The following is a 19,974-nucleotide window of genomic DNA, read 5'->3' as shown; positions in this document are numbered from 1 at the left end:
ACTGTCTTTGGACTTTCTCAAGGCTAGAACTCTACCACTTGAGCCACAGCACCACTTTCTCAGTATGTGGTATGGAGTAATCGAATCCAGATCTTCGTGCATGCTAGGCAAGCACTCTACCACTAGGCCAAACTTCCGGGCCCTTCTTCCCCCCACCCCAAGTCAGAAGTTGATTTAAAAATCCGGGAATATTGCCAAATTTAATAACGTTTGACAATAGTTCCTGTAAGTTCTCTACTGTATAGTTGCTGTGAAGTAGTTTTGGCATCAAACTGAGAAATATATATTTTTTTGTTTGTGACTAAATTATCAGTTACAACTATTGTTTTAAATTTAGCAACTAAAAATGAACTTAGAATTTTTTTTTTTGTTTTTCATGTGGCTTGAACTCTGAGCCTGGGTGCTGTCCCTGAGCTCTTTTGCTCAAGGCTAGTGCTCTACCAGTTTGAGCCACAGTGCCACTTCCAGTTTTCTAGAGGTTAATTGGAGATAAAAATCTCATGGACTTCCATGCCTGGGCTGGCTTTGAACTCAGCCTCATGAGTAGCTGGTGCCTGGGCAGAATTTTTTTAATCTTGTCAAACACAGTACTAATTTTTTTTTCACAGGAAGCTTTCTGTTGTGTTAATAAGAATGCATTTTGTTCTGGCTGGGTGTTTGATCTAGTGATAAAGTGCTTGCCTAGCATGTACAAGGACCTGGGTTTGATTCCTCAGTACCAAATACATAAAAAAAAGCCAAAAGTGGTTTTGTGGCTCAAGTGGTAAAGTGCTCTCCTTGAGAAAGCCCAAAGACAGTGCTCAAACGCAGGACTGGCAAAAAAAAAAAAAAAAAAAAAGAATACATTTTGTTCTAATAAGCAAAGTTCTAAGTAACTTTTGTTCTGTTGTTAAGAAGAATGGTTAGTCTGAGAATACTGAACTAATTTCTGAGATTTATACCCATTTTGTTTTCTTTTTGTGTATTCATCATGGTTTTGCTTAGAATACATAAATAAGCAATATAAAGTAACCAATACATTTGCTACAACAGGGCCCTGAGAAAATCTTACTCCTATTTATTGTTTTTTTTTTTTTAAATTCCTGTCTAGATTTGGAGGTTGATATGTGGAAGAATAATTTGCCTTGATTTGAAAGATACTTTCTGCAGTAGCTTGCTTATTTATAATTTTAGAATATTTGAAAGAAGATATGGAAGCAGAAAATTTGCAGTAAGTTTTTATATGTTTTGCCTTATTATTTAGGTTCTAAAAAAGTCATCATCCATCTATTTATCATCCATCCATCCATCCATCCATCCATCTATCCATCTATTCATCTGTCTATCCTGAGGATTGAATCTTTTTCATGCTTATTTTCCACCACTGAGCTCCATCCCTGTTTCTAGCACTTTTAATTTTGTTATTTCTTTTTCTTTTCTTGGAAGAATTAAGGATTGAACTCAGGGGCCTCATGCTTGCTAGGTTGGCATTCTACCACTTGAGCTGGATCTCCAGCCCCTCTTTGTGTTTGTTGAGTATGTTTTTTGTTTTGTTTTGGTGTTTTTTTGTCAGTCATGGGACTTGAACTCTGGGCCTGGGTGTTGTCCCAGTGTTGATTTTATTCTAAGGGAGGATCTTGCTTTATACTGGGGCTGTGATCCTCCTATTTTATGTTTTCGTGTGTTCCTAGAAGTAACAGGGAGGCACCATTGTGTTCAGCCATTGCTTCCCATGTAGCTAGGGTAACAGGTACAAGCTGCTATAAGCAGACATTGGCTCAGATGGAATCTTGTGAACATTATTATGCCCAGGCTGGCTTTGAATCACAGCCCCTGATTTCTGCCTGCCTCCCCAGTTGCTTGATTACAAGTTTGATCTACTTTGTAGAGCCTATTTATGTAATTTTTTTAAATTTTGAGATAGGAGGTTCTTGCTCAATTCCCCGGGCTGGCCTTGTATTTACTTAGTTTCTTGAGTAGCTGGCATTATAGGCATATGGTAATATGCCTAGTCCCTGTTTTGAAATAGGCTTAATTTTTTAAAAAAAACTTGATTTATTAGTGGTAATTGTCTTTTATATTATATTTTCTTATACCTGTTTTGGCATTAACCAAAGGACAGTTTAAAATTTAAAACAGTACTATAATAACAAAAATGATGGTAATGAAAATAGTAATGATAACACGCAATATTAGTTGTGAGCAGGTAATGAAACTTTTAATTAGGACCTTGGCTAATAAAATTCTGATCATTTATTTGATATATTAGTTTGTTTGCTGCTGGTTAAAATATATTTTGGTACAAATAATCATTTTCCCACATATTTAGAAATTGTGGGAGCTAATACATCTTCATAATATGATTTTATTCTCCAAATTAAAAAAATCTGTTCCAATAAAAATAAATAACTAAAAAAATGTTTATATGCCTGAGCTGATATTTATTTATTTATTTGTGGGTTGTGGGACTTTTGAACTCTGGGCTTGGGCACTATCCCTGAGCTCTTCAGCTCAAGGCTACTACCTTACCCCTTGAGCCATGGCGCCACTTCCGGTTTTCCAGTGGTTAATTGGAGATAGAGTCTCATGGACTTCCATGTCTGGGCTGGCTTTGAACTCAGATCCTCAGATCTCAGCTTCCTGAGTAGATAGGATTACAGGTGTGAGCCACCATGCCTAGCTCTAATCTGATTTTAATTAAATAAATGTTAAATTTGTGTCTAGGTGACTATTTTTCACATTTCTTCTGCTTTATTTTTCAGTCCTTTTTGTTGGGTGCCTGGGTTTTGTCAGCCGTGTTTGACTTTATCCTCGTTGAAGCCATGCAGTATTCATTGGGTATCATGGTGGCTAGTGATTTGCCTTCTGGATTGTAAGTAGCCCTTAAAGGTTAACTTAATGTAGAACTCTTAGATCTAATAGAAGGATTATTCAGAAAAGTCACTAAGGCTTTTTTTGTGTAAAAAAACCTGCAATATATATTTACATGTTCATTTGTTTTTCTTTTTTGTTTTATTCTTTTGTGATTCTAGAGATTGAACCCAGGGCCTGGAATTTGTTAGGAAAATTTTCCAACACCTGAGCTACTTCCTTTAGTTTTTATTTATTTATTTTGAGATAAGGTCTCAAAAACTTTACTCAAGCTAACCTCAAAATTGTAATTTTTTTGCCTATTCCTGCAAAATATTATAGGTATGTATCACTACACCTGGTTTAACTATTCCTTCAATTCTAAAATGCTGTGTTTTGAAATTTTAAGTTTTTCAAACCATGGACATAATACATATGTTTTATATTTCATACATTAGTTGCAAAAGAAAAGGTTTCATTGTAGCATTTTGAGACACAGTTTCATTACAAAGCCTAGGTTAGCCTAGAACTTGTGATCTTGCCTCACTCTTTTCCGTGATGGAATTAATAGCATGTACCATCACACCTGACTTAGATTTTTTAATAAATGTTTTCTTCAGCTTTTAAGGATGAAAACTGGTTTATGTATTTGATGGTGATATTTTTGTCTTTGAATTTCATGAGCTATTAAATACACAAACACAAATTTAATTAGACTAAGAAAAAATAAATTTGTATGAAATTGTCAAGAATTGTTTAAAGCTGATATTGTTTATATACTTTTTCTTTTTTCTTTTCTTTTTTTTTTTTTTTTTGCCAATCCTGGGCTTGGGCTCAGGGCCCCAAGCTTTGAGCTTTGTCCTTGAGTTTCTTCAAGGCTAGAGCTCTACCATTTGAGCCACAGCACCACTTCTGGCATTTTTTCTATGTATGTGGTACTGAGGAATCAAACCTGGGTCTTTGTGCATGCTAGGCAAGCACTCTACCACTGGGCCAGACTCCTGGCCTTATATACTTTTTCTAAAGGTGAAACAGCCAGGTGCTAGTGGCACACAGCTTTGATTGTACCTACTCAGAGGGCTGAGAGCTCAAGATTGAAGTACAAAGCTAGCCGGGCACAGAACTTCATGAGACTCTCATCTCCAGTTAACTACCAGAAAGCTGGAGGTGGAAATGTGGCCGCAGTGGCTGAGTACCATCCTGGAGCAAGAAAAAGCGAGGGAGAGTGAGAAACCTTGAGTTGTAGCCCAGTCCTGGCACACAAAAAAATAAAAATGAAGGTAAAACAGTCAATATATAGATTACAAGGTTTTACTCAATCTTTTGTGACCAACCTAGCTTAGAGTATGTATTTCCATATTGTCTTAGTATTTATGTTAGCAAAACAAATATCGCATATTAGTGCAGATGGAATAAACTGGTAATGAGAGTTAGAGTTTTTAGTATATACAAAAGGTCTTAACACATCTATGAATTAAATGTATGAAATCATTTGATAGACAAGATGGTTTAAAATTATAGATATTAGATATTTAAAATTCTACATATGCTAATTTTGGCATTGTTTTCAAGAGCGAAGTTAACTTACTTTGGAGCCCTGTTTTAAAAATGTGCATTTGATGTTCCAATAGCTTTCACACTTATACTGATAATATTTACATTATAGTTGCACTTCATGAAGTTACTGGGTTATAATAAACATGACTGTCCATGAATGCAGACCTTTAGTTGTTTTCATGTACTGTACTAACATGTGAGTAGAGGCAGAAAGTTCTGTGTCATAGTTTTCATGTGGATTTTGTTGATTGCCATAGGTTTTAAGTGTAATTATACTATTTGTGCTGACTGCTTGTGTGAAGAGAATAGTGTAGTCACCAGGAAGGATTTGCTGTAATTCTGGAAAAAAGCACTGCTACGTCATCCTCTTTTCCTGAAGCATTTCTCGTTCAGGCTGGTTCCCCTCCCCCAGCCCCCACACCTAAGGCCTCCTGTCAGTTTTAGAAGAGTGAGTGTGTGTCCATGTGTGCTTGCACTGGGATTGCTTGGGATGAATAGTAGCGTAGTTCTTAGTTCTCACTTTTACTGTCTCTTTGATGACACTGTACGAAGGGTTGGATGACAGGGGAATCATTTTTACTTGCTATAAAATCCTGTTCACTCATGCATGAAGAGGTCTGATTTGAATTTGAAGGAAACGTTTTTACTATTTTTTTTTTTGTCCGTTGTGGGACTTGAACTCTAGGCCTGGTCACTTTCCACGAGCTGTTCAGCTCAAGGCTATTGCCCTACTACTCCTTGAGCCACAGAGTCACTTCATTTTTTTTTTTTTTACTAATTTTTAAGAGAGAAAAGTATTTAAATCTCTGTACAAGAGTTGGGAGTCCTGAATAAATTAACAAGTACCAATATCATCTTTGTAAAAAACAATATGAATGTTAATTCAGCCATTTTCTGAGTGAGAATTTATTTTTTTAGCTTTCCAAATCATAGCACATTGTAGTATGGCTTTTTAGAATCTTAAATCTTTCTCAGACTTCTTGGAACATAAATCATTATTTCAATAAATGAGCTTTTTAATATATTTCTGTAACAAAGTTTTAGAAACAAAAGAATTAAGGCAAATTGTTCTTTATGATTTTCATTGTGCTTCACAAAACATTCTGATTGAAGCCAAATTTATTTGACTTCTATATCTTTTTATATAATTTTGTTTTTTAAAAACGTTTCTGAATTTCTCTTGTAAAAGCCTCTAGTTTCCAATTCTAAGTCCATGAGTCATCTTCTGTGGCCTTTCACAGCACTTTTAACCTCTTTTACTCTCAGTCTCATGAGGCCACCTGCTTCATGAGCACTGGCATGATCACTTCTGGGTTTTTTTCCTTTTGTTTTTGTTGGCTGTAGGCTTGGTCTCAGGACCTGAGCGCTGTCCTTGCATTTTCTTAAGGCTAGAGCTCTACCACAGCACCACTTTTTTTCTACATATGTGGTACTGAGGAATCGAACATGGGTTTTTGTGCATGCTAGGCAGGCACTCTACCACTAAGGCCAAACTCCCGGCCCCTCTCTCCTAGTTCTTTTAACCTTCCTTACTGTTTTCTGGCCTCTTCAGCCTACACCCTGTGGTTCCTTTAGGCTATTTCTTCCACTGCTGAGACTTCAAGGGTAGTTCACATCTATTGTTTCTTAGGCCTCTGTTTTCAGTCCATACTATTCTCCCAATGTGTCTTGAGTCTTTATTCCTATTGAGTAATCTTTTCCTAATACTAACCTTTTCTTGCATATTTTTTGAACAATAAACACATTTATTACATGAACTAAGGATGATAGATGACTTTATATTTGCCTTTCTGGGCCTTGATCTTCCTCAGATATGTGCCTTCTAACACATAGCTACACTGGCCTGGTCTCGATGTAATGCAGGCAAGAAGCTTCCCCTACTAGAACTGCTCTTCCAAGGACTGCATTTTCCTTTCATTGTATTTCTTCTGCATTTTTTTGGATCGCTTTTTGTTTAAAATCTCTTCCTCTTCAGGAGTCAGCTTGGCTCCCTTCTTGTGGCCCAGGGGCAGTGCAAGGTGGGATTCGTACCACAGCCGGTACGGTGTGCTCTCATTGAGCAAGATGCAGTTCTTTACCAGGATCATCGTGTGAACAAGCTCATTATTGGATGCATTGTAGACAACATCAATGATCCTTGTTTCATGAGTTCAACTCTCAGAGCCCCAGGAAAAGTTGTCCACATCCAGCCTCTGAGCATGATGTTTCTTGTTACCACTTCAAACTTGGACTGTGTATGAATGTAATGGGGGGCCAATCTTAGTGTTGGCGGCAGGGCCACTTCTTGTGGTAGGGCTTCCCTTACCCCCGGTCTTGCGACGCTTGTGCCACTTGTCCTGAGACATGCCTGTTGCTCAACACTGGCTGGAAAGAGGAATCACAAAACCTCAAGGTCCCATTTGTTGTCTCTTGCTTAGATTTTTACAAGTAATTCTTGATCTGATCTCCTACCTAAGCATTCCATGCATTACTGTCAGGAGGTTTCTCCCTCCCCCCCAAAAAAAGACAAGGTTGACCAAGTCAGCCCTCATTTTTAAACCGCATTCAGCTCCTGATGTTTAGATGAAATCCCATGGCCTTTTCTGCTCAGCTGTCCTGGAATCATATCCTTCTGATCTCAACCTGCCCGGTAGCTAAAATGACACTGTGTTACTACACCCAGATATGAATTGAGCAGTCTTTTGAACTTCTTTGACGGGGCTGGGTTTTTTTTTTTTGTTTTGGTTTTGTTTTTGTTTTCACAAAAGATGAATTCAAACTAGGGGAAGCCCATAGCATGGCCTTTCTAGATCCTTCTGTTGTTTGCCATCATCAGTCTTATTCTACAGCAAGGAACAGTGGAGAGTTGGACACAATTGGTTTGGAAAAATACTGTTTATCACATAAAATAGTGAATTTGAACCTCCAATCCTAAGTGTTAATTAGACAAAAAGGAGTTGTACTAAAATGGAAATAATATAATCAGATTACTTTGAGCTGTAGCTGGATTTTTCCCCCATCAATTATCAGTTATGTACACATAGAATTAATCTAAAACGTTAGTTCAATTACCTGAGTACATAAGCTTGACTATGAAACACAATTTGAGTGTTTTTTTAATGAATCATGAAAATGTTTAATACAAGTTTTACAATTAGCACACACAGCATATGTAATCATGTTGCCACAGTAATCCATAAAAGCTTTTTTTTTTTTTAAACCAGTTCTGGGGCTTGAACTTAGGACCTGGGCACCATCCTTCGGTTCTTCTCGAGTCTAGAGCGCTGCCACTTGAGCCATAGCTCCACTTCCAGCTTTTTTCTGTATATGTGGTACCAAGGAATTGAACCTGGGTCTTCATGCATGCTAGGCAAGCACTCTATCACTAGGCCACACTCCTGGCCCCCATAATAGCTTTTAAAATTATTGTTGTTTTAGTGAGAAAAGGGACTTGGTAATACCAGATATAATATCTGCTGACTTTAAAATAGGTAGGAAAGTGATTTTTAAAGAGACCAGAGAAAATCAACTTCCTACTCTTTATAACATCTCACTAGTCATGTTGCTCAGTGACCGTAAACTACTAGATCGGAAACTTTTTCTGCGCATACTCCGAAGGTAATTGCGATATAGCATGACACTAATGACTCTAGCTTGAAATTGTTTGGAAACAATGTAGTAAAGAATCACATCTAGACATGTGCTGAGGTTCATGAGGAAGGTGGTGAAGGCTCCCCAGAGGCTGTAACTGTTTTCTGCATCATCCAGCATCAGGAAGGCAAAGCAGACGTGGAAAGGCATGAAGCAGATGAGCACCTGCACCAGGAGGGTGATGATGATCCTTATGGACTTCTCCTTTACTTTAGGTTTCAGCTTAGATGTCCTTCCATGCAGGAGACTGTGAATAATGACCACGTAGCACCCAATCATGATGAACAGAGGGATCAAGAAAAAAAATATCAGTCGAGTGAAGTTCAACATATTGACTGCTTTGAAATGGATGATGTCAGAAATCTTCAAGCAGGTGGCAGGGGAGGAAGATTTATCTGGGTCTTCATAGAGCAGTAGCAGAGGGACCGTGATAATTATGGTCATTATCCAGATTCCCACACACGCAAGCACAGCTTTGCAGGTCTTCTTGAGCTCTTTGGCATATTTGGGCTGTACAATGGCCATATATCTGTCAGCACTAATAAAAGCAAGAAGCCACAGAGCAATGCTTGGATAAAACACTACAAGAATCCCAAGAATGTGGCAGAAGTACTCTCCAAATGGCCAGTCACCTTTTGCATAGTAAAACATCCGGAAGGGCAAAGTCATGATAAATATCAAGTCCAGTAATGCCACATTCATCATGTAGATGGTTACAGTGGTTCTTTTCTTGGTGGTACAACTGAAAACCCATAACGCAGTGACATTAACAAACAATCCAATCAGAAAGAGGCAGCTGTAGAAGACTAGGGCTGCAATTTTGTACTCATCTGGATATGAACTGTTAGAAGGGCCAGATTGGTTGCTGTCTTGATTGCTTGGGGTGTTCATCTTATAAATTACTGGTAGACATGATACTTAGAAACTGTAAAAAATTTAAAAAAAAATAGGAATAAAAGCCTTTGGTTAGAAATAGGGCCTTAATTTTCTTGTGCTTATCTTGGCTGTCAGTGAGTTTCAATTTTGAGATTTTTTTTTTTTTGGTCGCTCATGGGGCTTGAACTCTGGGCCTGGGTGCTGTCCCTGAGCTCTTCAGCTCAAGGCTAGTGTTCTGTACTTGAGCCACAGCACCACTTTCAGATTTTTCTGTGTATATGGTACTAAGGAATTGAACTCAGCACATAGTGCATGCTAGGCAAGCTAGGCCAAACTCCCAGCCCCAATTTGAGAACATTTTATGCTAAAAATCATAACATGTGTGTCTTAGTTTTTATTGAAGAATCCATTCCCTAGAAAGGATTTGCATTGTGAATCATTTTTTCTTCAGTACTGAGGATTGAACCTAGTTCCTTTTGCATGCCAGGCCAGTGCTCTGTCACTGAAGCTAGCTACGCTATATCCCTTATATAGTATCAGCTAAATAAATGTCACAATACTGTGGCAGATTCATTCACTGTCACTGTTTTTGCTCACCTCCTTTACTCACCGAAGAGTAACCTTTTCTTTATGATTTTTTTCCTGTAGCATGATATGCATTAGTAATGTGTCTTTTGCTTGCTTTAGTGGAAGAAAGGCCAATCTAGATTCTAAAATCTTACAAAACTATTTGCTGGTTTTTACCATCGTCATTCTGTTTAAATAGTTTGTAACTCAAATTAGTAATATCCACAGAATAAAGTTTTACTCATGAAATACAAGTTTCAAAGTGTATATTAAAAACTAATAGGCACAGTGGCTCATGCCTGTAATCCTAGCTACTCAGGAGGCAGAGATCTGAGGATCACAGTTCAAAGCCAGCCCAGGCACTAAAGTCTGTGAGACTCTTATCTCCAGTTAACTACCAGAAAACCAGAAGTGGCACTGTGGCTCAAGGGGTAGGGTGGTAGCCTTGAGCTGAAGGGCTCAGGGACAGCGCCCAGGCCTAGAGTTCAAGTCCCATGACTGACAAAAAAAACAAAAAAACTAATAAAAGGTGGATTTTGGATGTTGGTGGTTCACACCTATAATCTCAGGAGGCTGAGATCTGAGGATTGTGGTTTGAAGCCATCTGGGGCCCCGTTAAACTACTCAGACAAAGCCGGAAGTAGTGCTGTGCTCAAGTGGTAGAGTGCTAGCCTTGAGAATAAAACAGCTCAGAGATAGCATCCAGGCCTTGAGTTCAAGCCCCAGGACCTGCAATAAACAAAGAACCAGCTAATTACTGAGCAGTCATGGTGTTTTTCATGACAGAGCAGGAACATTTTTCACTGCTCTTTTCTGCTATCTATTGAGCACATGATAGATGCTCAGAAATAAAATCAGTGAAGGAAAGACTGTTTGGTGAAGTTCCCTGTAGCAGCTGTTCTCTGCTTTGTCAGTGAACACGAGGATTGTTTCCCTGTTTAAACCTTTATTTTGTTAGCAATAAACCCTTCATAGTGTATCTTTCTTTTTTCCTTCACAGTATGTCTTATGGTCTCTTTAAATTGCCATAGATCTAGAAATAGTGCTGTTTTATGTCATGGACTGTGTGTACACTTGAGCCCTAAGCTTTTGAACTGTGTTTACCAGTATCCTGGAGGCTGAATTTAGCTGCCACAGTGCTGCAGAGAAAGCAGCACTTTGAAAATAAGTTATTGCTCTGCTACTTGTCAAATTAAGAAAAAGAAGTCACTCAATATTTGGTATGTAAGTAGAAACTGATAAATTGCCATCATGAAAAGAAGGAAAGTAGTTATTATTCTAAATAGCATTGACCCTGTGTGTGACATCCTCTTATCCAGGATACAGCCTCAACTAGTTCAAAAAACACTTTGCTGTAGAGGTTGAACCTCAAGGCATCTCTGAAATATTAAGGTCTGTGAGACAATTCTTCAAGCATGTTCTTTTGGAGAATGACGTCTCTAATTCAGCCCTGGCTCTTTAATGAAGCTGTAGGGAAGATTAAGAGCCAGGTTGGTGGCACCATGGGCTGTTGATAAGGATTAGTTTAAGCAGTTGCTATAAATGAATATAAGACAGGAGTTTGCTTCCCTCTTCCCCATTCATTCCTTCCTGTCTGGTTCCAGGCTTCTTTAATTGGTTTGTCAAACATTTGGATTAAACACAGTTTTAAAGTCTAGCTTTCCAAATGTTGATGTACCTAGACTACTAACTTTTATCTAATGAGTAAAGTACTGCATTGAAAGATTAGATCTCTAGTATCTTACAAAGGAGAAAAACTTGAATCATTCATTTTACTCCCAACAGATTTTTTTTTTCTGTCATGGTTCTTGAACTCTGGGCCTGGGCATTGTCCCTGAGCTCTTCAGCTCAAGGCTACCACTCTACCTCTTGTGCCACAGTGCCACTTCTGATTTTCCAGTGTTTGATTGGAGATAAGAGTCTCACAGACTTTGGACTTTAGTGCCTGGGCTGGCTTTGAACCGTGATCCTCAGAACTCAGCCTCCTGAGTAGCTAAGATTACAGGCGTGAGCCATAGTGCCTGTCTCCAACAGATTTTTAAATTGTGACAATGGCAATATACTGAATTGGGTTTTTCTTCATTCATCCTTACCCCATAATTTTGTTCTAGAGATTCTTGTATTTACTGACTCTCTAGATTAAATCTTTCTCCACCATTGGGCTCAAGCTTCTCTCTATGTAGTCATCAACTCTTGTATTTATTTGCTCCTGTTTGAAAAGAATATGAATGATACATGCCTTAGAATGATTACAGTACTAATAATGTTTAAAGATAAACATACTGTAAGATCCTTCATCAACATAGTTTCTGTAATGTTTTATTAAAACAGAACAGTGATTTTTTTGTATAATACTAATTTTTCAGCATTACTTTTAATAATGATCTGTGAGAAAGTTAATTGAATGCTGCTTACCTCCTGTCCATCAAAGGGCTGCATTAGAAGTGAACATTTTCCAGTGTTCCGTAAAAGAGGGATCTTGGGGTTGCTTGGAAATGGAGCTTTTCAGAAATGCTGTATTTCTTTTGTCTTGGACTCACTTATTTCTTCAGAAGGCTGTTTCATATGCACTGCTAGGTCTGGAGTAGTGGCTGTGATCTCTACTCTCTTTCAGGAAGTGCTCTGTGAAATAAGGCTTCTCAACTTCAGACTTTACCCTACATGTGGTTTTTCTCTTTCACAAGTGACTTGTTTGTGAAGTCATGTTTAGCATAAGCATCTGTTTAAGAATCATATTAAAAGGGAAAAGTGTTCCAATTTTGATGTTTAAATTCTCCCCTCTTTTTTTTTCTTGTCCATCCTGGCACTTGAACTCTGGAATTGGGCACTGTCCCTAAGCTTTTGTGCTCAAGGCTAGTGCTCTTCCACTTGTACCTCTCCTCCACTTCTGACTTTTTGTGATTAAAGAGAAGAATCTCAGACTTTTCCTGCCCAGGCTGGTATCAAATTGTGATTCTCAGATCTCAGTGTACTGCATTAGCTAGAATTACAGACATGAGCCACTGGTACCTGGCCAAAGTATGACCTTTTTATGGAAAGAGAAGGCAGTTTGAGGCTGGGCCAAACAAGGCTCAAGGTCTAACTTCTTTACCTTTCTAAACGGAGTGACTTTGTCTAGTTACTTTTTGTTTCTACTTAGTTTCTATACAATTAAAATTTATAACTGATTCCAAGGCCTTTAATCCACTTGGTGCTTAATAGGTACTCCTACACTGTGTCTTTACTAACAAGTTCTTAATAGGGTATCTATGGTATACTATTTATTATTTGAAGTATTTATGTTTAAATAGTGAAAAATAGCATCCTTAGTTATTTTGCTTTGCTTTGCCAAGTACATCATATACTTTTATCCATTTTGGTTTGCTTTATTATATAATTCTCCAGTGCTTCATGACATAACACTCTAGAAATAATTTCTTCTGTTATCTTGCCACAAGACTTTGGAAGTCTTTAGGGGGGAAATTTACATATCAGGAGTGTTTTAAGCTAAGAAGGGAAGTGAAACCAGCAGAAAGGGATGTGAACAGCCCACACCATGCCTCTTTGGTTCGGGTGATTCCTTAACTTTCTCTTTTCTTTAAAAACAGCATCTCATTTACTTGTCTTACAATTTTAATGATCTTTATATTCAGCTATATATGATTTGTAACTTAGAAACTATCTAAACTTCATGCTTTTAAGAAGAAATTTTTAGGCAGTTTGAATCTGTACTCTTTCTTCCTTACCATAGTAAGCAGCTATGCCTCATGAAAGGAATTAAAGTCCTTGCTTTTAGTGACAAAATTCTTGTGAGTGCAGTAGCCTACCATATATGTGAGTTTTAGAAACATTGGAGAAAAACATGGCAATAATTTTTTGTGTAGATGAGGAAATTTGAGGGCCAGAGAGATCCATTGACAGAGAGCCTAAGCTTCAGGAGTTTAGTATCCTTTCCTCTTATGAAATGACTACCTTGATTTATTTTCTAGGTAGGACCTCTTCACTGATGAATTACATTCCTCATTTTTAAAAAATTATTTATTTTTGTTGTTCATGGAGCTTGAACTCAGAGTCTGGGTGCTGTCCTTGACCTTTATTATTGTTCAAAGCTAGTGCTTTAACATATTTTTTTTTTTGGCCAGTCCTGGGCCTTGAACTCAGGGCCTAGACACTGTCCTTGGGATTCCTCAAGGCTAGAGCTCTACTACGTAAGCCACAGGACCATTTCTGACTTTTTCTATGTGTGTGGTACCGAGGAATGGAACCTAGGTCTTCGTGCATGCCAGGCAAGCACTCTACCACTAGGCTAAACTCTTGGCCCTATGCTTTACTATTTTGAACACAGCACCACTTCCAGTTTTCTGGGGGTTAATGGGAGATGAGAGTCTCATGGACTTTCCTGCTTAGGCTGGCTTCCAATTGAGAGCCTCAGATCTCAGCCTCCTGAGTAGGATTACAGATGTGAACCACTGGCACCTGGCTTCTTCATTTTTTTTTAATGGGTGGAGATACGTTTCATATGCTGCCTAGCAGTATGACACTTCATCTAGATTAAAATTCTTGTCTGCAGACCCAATCTGTCCTTTGCCTTATTTCACATAGTCTGTGACAAGTTTTCTAAAATTAGGTATTGATTTGGTTCTCCACATGATTAAAAATCATCAGCTGCAGTGGTGGCTTGCATCTAGGAGAGTCCTTGCCTTAGGACTTGTGTCCTTGCTTTAAGCCACAGTTTTATTTCTGAATTGTTCGTTTCTCAGAGAGGCAGTCAAATAAGGAACTCCCACGGGCTTGGCCACCTAAAGGTGCAACCTGTCCTTTGTCTTTCTCCATCTCACTCCTCATTCCAGCTTCCTGCTCTCCTGTCTTTGTGCGTGCTGAGCCAACCTCCTGTAGCCTCCTCTCCTTTTCCCCAACTTGGCCAATTATCATTTATCCTTGATACACTAACTTTTCCAGGATTTTCTTTTGCCCTCTGAAGCTGATCTGGTTGTTGTGCATTCCTGTGGTTCATGTTTGTAGTGCTGCTGCTTATTTACTTGTTCTGCCTAGGACATCACATTCCTTGAGTATTGTCATGAGTTGTGTGTGTGTGTGTGTGTGTGTGTGTGTGTGTGTGTGTGTGTGTGTGTGTGTGTGGCATTTTATATGCTATTTGGATATTTGACTGCCCACGTAGGTAAGCCAATAGAGAGGCTAGGCATTAATCTTTAGCTCAGAACGAACAGCAGGAACACTTCGATCAGGCAAAGGCCTGGACTTGGTGAATGGTGCAAGGATGGAGGGGTAGTCCTCTCCTCCTCAGAAATGTGAGTTATTGAACATCATTTGTTCTCCTCTTGTCACTTAATGATTTTAGGATGGGAAAGAAATACAGTGAAAAATAATTCCCCAAATGATTTGACAGCCAATAAAGAATGGGTAAGGATTAAACTTTCATGATGTCTAGTTCACTTCTGTAATACTTGAGCCTAATGAATTTTTTTTCACACATAGGAATTATTTCACTCAGGGACCACTCACGTAGCTTTATTTCCTCACTTATTTTAGAATGTAAATGAAAGAAATTTTTATTCATTGTGCATAAAGGATTTCACATATTCTCAGAGATTTCCCTTCACTTTTATGAATTACTCAGCTTTGGTTTTAAGTTCTAGTGTAAATGTTAAAGGCTCTAGTGAATTTTGATTTTAGTATAAAGTAGTGTTCAAGTGAATATAATATGATTCAGTTAACCCAGTTTTATAGTTATTTGAAAGGACATTGAGAGATTTATACAGCAAATCTGTATTATAAAACTTGATCCTCAGAGATTTGTCAAAGGCATAGTGATATTTCCTGTTCTTACAGATCTCTTAATCATAGCAATTGTTAAGGGTAGTTTATCCTTACTGCCTCCTACACTGCTGTGGCCAGAAGACCACAGTTATTTTCTAGCTGTCCTATCATGGGGACAGTCAGCCGCAAGCCCACAGTGGTTAGGAAACAGTTGTCTGCAGGGAGGAGTGAGAGTGACGAAGAACCTCTTAACTAGGGGAAGAGTTGTGGTTCTAACATTTTCTAATTTGACATTCTGGAGCTTTTGTCCCCTGCCACTCTTTCTCAAACTTGTATCTAAGCTGACAGTTGTTTTCCCTTTTTTGGAGGGAGAGGTGGGATTGGGCTGAGGTGGGGTTATATGTTAAATGGTAGGAGTTTCTAGATAAATATTGGAGAAACATATATTTAAATATATTTTTAATCCCAACAATTTATAGCTCTAAACTTATAGCTATGTTCATATAAATCTCCTATCTGTTTAATTTCCTAAATTTAAATTTAGCATCCCCCAATTCCTTTTCTTAAGCAATTTTTACACAGTTTAAAACTGTACAGACATATAATCACTTACCTCACAGCAAACTATTTAAATGCAGCTGTAATTATATATGTGAAAAATAATTTTAGCTAAAATAAATCTAAACGTAGTAACAGTGTTAAAGAGCCCTCATAGAGCTGAGAATTTGGCCCAGTGGTAAGAGTGCTTGCCCAGCATGCACAAAGACCGGGGTTCAATTCCTCAGCAACCCACATACATAGAAAAAGCCAGAAGGGGTGCTGTGGTAGAGTGCTAGCCTTGAGAAAGCCCGAGAGACAGTGCTCAGGCCCTGAGCTCAAGCCCCAGGACTGGCAAAAAAAAAAAAAAAAAAGGACCCTCATAGGAGATGACTTCATGGCAGTTAATCAGTCCTGGAGCCACTGAAGTCTTAAGGGACCACAAGCAAGATCTCATGGTATGGTGTTAACTAACAGAACAAAGATTGACTCAAAGGCCCCATGCTACCTGTTGAGACCTCCATGCTTATTGTGATTCGCCTGATGTCTTCTGCAAATTCTAATCTCACAGTTAAAGGAGATACACACAAAGGAACCCAAGCAAGAAGCAGTTCAAAGGGAAGAGGACTCCTAAGGGATGGTCCTGTAATTTGGAGCTCAATAGCTCCCAGAGGTTTCTGTATAAAAAGCTTGGTCTTCAGCTTGGCTCAGGCCTTTGGGCAGTCTGCATACATCAACTTCAGAGACAGAGAGCAGGATGCAGGAAGGGAAAGGAAAAAACAGATTTTTCAGTCTGCCATAGTTTTCTGTGGTGAGGTATGTTTCATATTCGAACAGGCTTTTGTTGTTGTTGTTTGTGGGGGCTTGTTAGTTTTCATTGTAGAGGTTCTTAACACCCTAGGTTAGGTTGATTCTCAGGTATTTTAGTTTAGGGGAACTGTTGCAAATGGAGTTGCTTTTCTGATTTCAGTCTCAATCTTGTTGGCATATAGGAAGACTACTGATTTTGAGGGATTGATTTTATATCTTGCTACTTTGCCAAAGTTTTAAATAAGCTCTAGGAGCTTGGTGGTAGAGTTTCTGAGGCCCTTTAACTATAGAATCATGTCCTCTGCCAAAAGAGATAGTTTTACTCCTTCCTTCCCTATTTGGAACCTTTTTTGTCTTTCTCCTGCCTTGTTGCTCTTGCTGAGAATTTCAGTATTATATTGAAAAGCAGTGGAGAAAGTAAACATCCTTGTCTTGTTCCTGTTTTGTAGGAATTTGTTTTGATTTTCCATCATTCAGTATAAGTAGTATATGTGGGGTTTTTTTGGGGGGGGGCATTTGTGGGGCTTGACCTCAGGGCCTGAGCACTGACCTTGGACTTTTCTCAAGGCTAGATCTCACAGCACCACTTCCAGCTTTTTTTCTATGTATGTGGTACCAAGGAATTGAACCTGGACCTTTGTGCATGCTAGGCAAGCACTCTACCACTAGGCCAAACTCCCATCCCTATATATGTGTTTTTATCTTATTTTAATTTTGGGGGGGAAGGTGGCTCTAGGGCTTGAACTCAGGACTTCATGCTTTTAGGCAAGAGGTCTACCACTTGAGCCATTCTTCCAGCCCTTTTTGTTTTTCTTTCTTCCTTCCTTTCTTCCTTCCTTTCTTCCTTCTTTTCTTTCTTTCTTTCTTTCTTTCTTTCTTTCTTTCTTTCTTTCTTTCTTTCTTTCTTTTTTTCTTGTTTAATAGGGTCTCATATGGGGCTGGTATGGACTTTGTAGCTGCAATGACAAATATAAACCACCATATCCAGCTTTATCTATTGATTGAGATAGAGTTTTACTAAAATTTTGTCTGGGCTGATCTTGAACCATCATTCTGTTCATCTCTACCTCTCTAGAAGTTGGTATCATAGGGATGTACCACTGCCTCCAGCTTTAAAGTCATTTTTCAGTCAACCTCCTGGAGGTATAGTCTTCAGAAGAAACATAAAGATTGTGTATTCTTTTCTTGGTTTACTTGATGCTAAGCTACATTGATTCAGTCTCCCAGAAGAGCTGTTGACTGCAAGTCTCCTCTTATGACTATAAAATATGTCTAGCACCAGTGACAAATGAGTTGAACTTTGCAGCCATATTATCTTCTTATTGCTATCACTCGTCATATGAATAGTCCTCATAAGCTTTGATCTTGATGTAGCTCCTTGTTGCCAGTAAGCCATTTTTTTCAGTAGAAACCTAAGGGAAAAGAGCAGTGAAGGGATGGGCAGGGCTACCCATGGTGACACATGCGGCAGCCTGATAGGATGTTTCTGGGTGTGGCAGAGTCCTGCCTCTGCCTCTGGCAAGGATTCACAGCATCTTCAAGTGTTTCAGTGTACCTAGCACAGCCTCTAACAATAAGCCTTAGTAAATAGGCATACCAATGCAAGTGGAGTATTTGAATGTTCTCAAAGTTATATCATGCCTCAAAAACAGCATGCCTACTGTTTTCAGGTAGATGCGATCACAAATTTATTAAATAAAAGCAGGAAACACCAAAGAAATAGCTACATTAGGATGTATACGGCCTTACGGTGAAAATGGGCAAGATAAAAAGATTTGTATAGCAGAACTTATAAGTTACTTAATGTAGAAGTGAATTGGTTATGCCCTATTTTAGATTTCTCATACATTCTGTACTTTTACATACTGACTTACATAACTCCAAAGCTGCTGTGACATAAATAATGTGCTATTACTGCCCCCTACAGATGATGGGTGATACTTGCAGCTCTTCATCATCACCTACTAATTTGAAATTTTCTATTTTAATTGAAATTACTTCTTAAAAGCTATTAAATAGGTTATAAGCATTTTAATTTATGAACATTCTGTATTATTTCATATAATAAGCATGTTCTTAGTTCCCTAAACACTTTTTCTATTTCTTCTTGGAAGCACCTGACTCTTGTAGGAAACAAGACGTAGTTCTCTGTAGGATGATATATTCTGAGCTTGGATCTTGAGACTATTCCATTTTAGTGTTATTTGTGCCTCATATTCTGTTAAGAATCTAAAATAATGGCTGCCTTAGAGCAAATCAAGCATACATTTAAAAAAATCTGAGTATTTTAACGTAAAATTGTTCTTCTTAGGGGCCAGGAGTTTGGCCTAGTGGTAGAGTGCATGCCTAGCATGCACAAAGACCTGGGTTCGATTCCTCGGTACCACATACATATAAAAAGCCAGAAGTGGTGTTGTGGCTCAAGTGGCAGAGTACTAGTTTTGAGGAAAAAGCCCGAGGACAGTACTCAGGCCCTGAGTTCAAGCCCCAGGACTGGCAAAACAACAATAACAATAACAACAGCAACAAAACAAATTTGATCTTCTTAGCCACTTCTAAGTGTACATTTCAGTATTGAACATATTTATATTATCAACCTGATTAATCTTCCAGACTAAATCCCTATATCCATTTAATCATATTCCTCCCTCCCTTACCCCCCTCCCCTCAGTCCTCCCTCTCGCCAACCTTGACATCAGATTTTATTTTCTGTTTTCGTGAAGTTGACTTTTCTACCTTATGTAAATGGGGACATACAGTATTTATCTGTGAATGGTTTATTTTACTTAGCAAAGTTCTCAAGGTTCATCATGTGGTAGAATGCCAGAATTTCCTTTTTTTTCAAGGGTGAATAATATTCCAGTGTAATTATATATCACATTTTATTTATCCATTCTTGTGTCATTGGAATCTGGGTTTACCATGACTTTCAGCTTTTCTGAACAATACTGCTACAAGCATGTATGTATCTCTTATGGACTTCGGTTTCGTTGTTGTTGTTGTTGTTGTTCAGCATAAACTTATAAGTGGAATTAGGCCATAATTTTATTTTTAATTGTTTTATTTAAAATTTTTCTTTTTAATTCATTTTTTAAATCAAACTACAATACTGTTTTCTATAGCAATTGTAATATGTTATATTATCAGCAAAACACAAGGATTACAATTTTCATATCCTTGACAATGTTTGTTGCAATCTTTGTCTTCTTCCTGATGGAAGTCATTAGTAGGTCTTTTCAGGACCTTTTTTAGAAGAAGTATTTCCCAGTGGATCTTTATTTCCTCCAGGAAGGTATGGGATAGGGACAGGAAGGCTGGCCCAGAATCAGCTTGCTTCTGAGTCCTCCATTTGATATTGCTGCTTTCTCATGTTTTGAAAACCAACTGCTTTCATTGTAGTCTAATATGAAA

General features: G+C 38.3%; 2 protein-coding genes and 1 pseudogene across 3 annotated transcripts in view; 1 reads left to right on the top strand and 2 right to left on the bottom strand.

Annotated features, from left to right (window-relative positions):
* Ubac2 (UBA domain containing 2) overlaps positions 1-19,974 on the top strand; it is a 129,012-nt gene that overhangs the window by 21,135 nt on the left and 87,903 nt on the right. The window contains exons 3-4 of the mRNA XM_090341932.1: positions 1,091-1,210; positions 2,742-2,851. Coding sequence (XP_090198058.1) covers positions 1,091-1,210; positions 2,742-2,851 — 230 coding nt within the window. The remainder of the gene's footprint in view (positions 1-1,090; positions 1,211-2,741; positions 2,852-19,974) is intronic.
* On the bottom strand, positions 6,144-6,895 carry LOC150056733 (small ribosomal subunit protein eS8 pseudogene; annotated as a pseudogene).
* On the bottom strand, positions 7,906-12,045 carry Gpr18 (G protein-coupled receptor 18). Of its 2 annotated transcripts, none has more exons than XM_090341691.1 (2): positions 11,875-12,045; positions 7,906-8,941 (listed from the first exon to the last, which is right to left on the bottom strand). In XM_090341691.1, exon 2 carries the CDS (start codon positions 8,905-8,907, stop codon positions 7,906-7,908), a length of 1,002 nt encoding a protein of 333 aa, XP_090197817.1. In that variant the 5' UTR covers positions 8,908-8,941; positions 11,875-12,045. The 2 variants fall into 2 exon arrangements, with proteins under 2 accessions (XP_090197817.1, XP_090197818.1); XM_090341692.1 differs by lacking the exon at positions 11,875-12,045 and adding an exon at positions 11,553-11,631.

Source organism: Megascapheus bottae, chromosome 11 (genome assembly GCF_031878675.1).
Source record: "Megascapheus bottae isolate mThoBot1 chromosome 11, mThoBot2.hap1, whole genome shotgun sequence".
Taxonomy (NCBI): domain Eukaryota; kingdom Metazoa; phylum Chordata; class Mammalia; order Rodentia; family Geomyidae; genus Megascapheus; species Megascapheus bottae.
Note: the sequence above shows the minus strand (reverse complement) of the source record. Positions and strands in the feature narration are given on the sequence as shown.

Coding starts and splice junctions, on each gene's coding strand:
- Gpr18 (XM_090341691.1), bottom strand. CDS start 8,907: ATGAACACCCCAAGCAATCAAGACAGCAACCAATCTGGCCCTTCTAAC.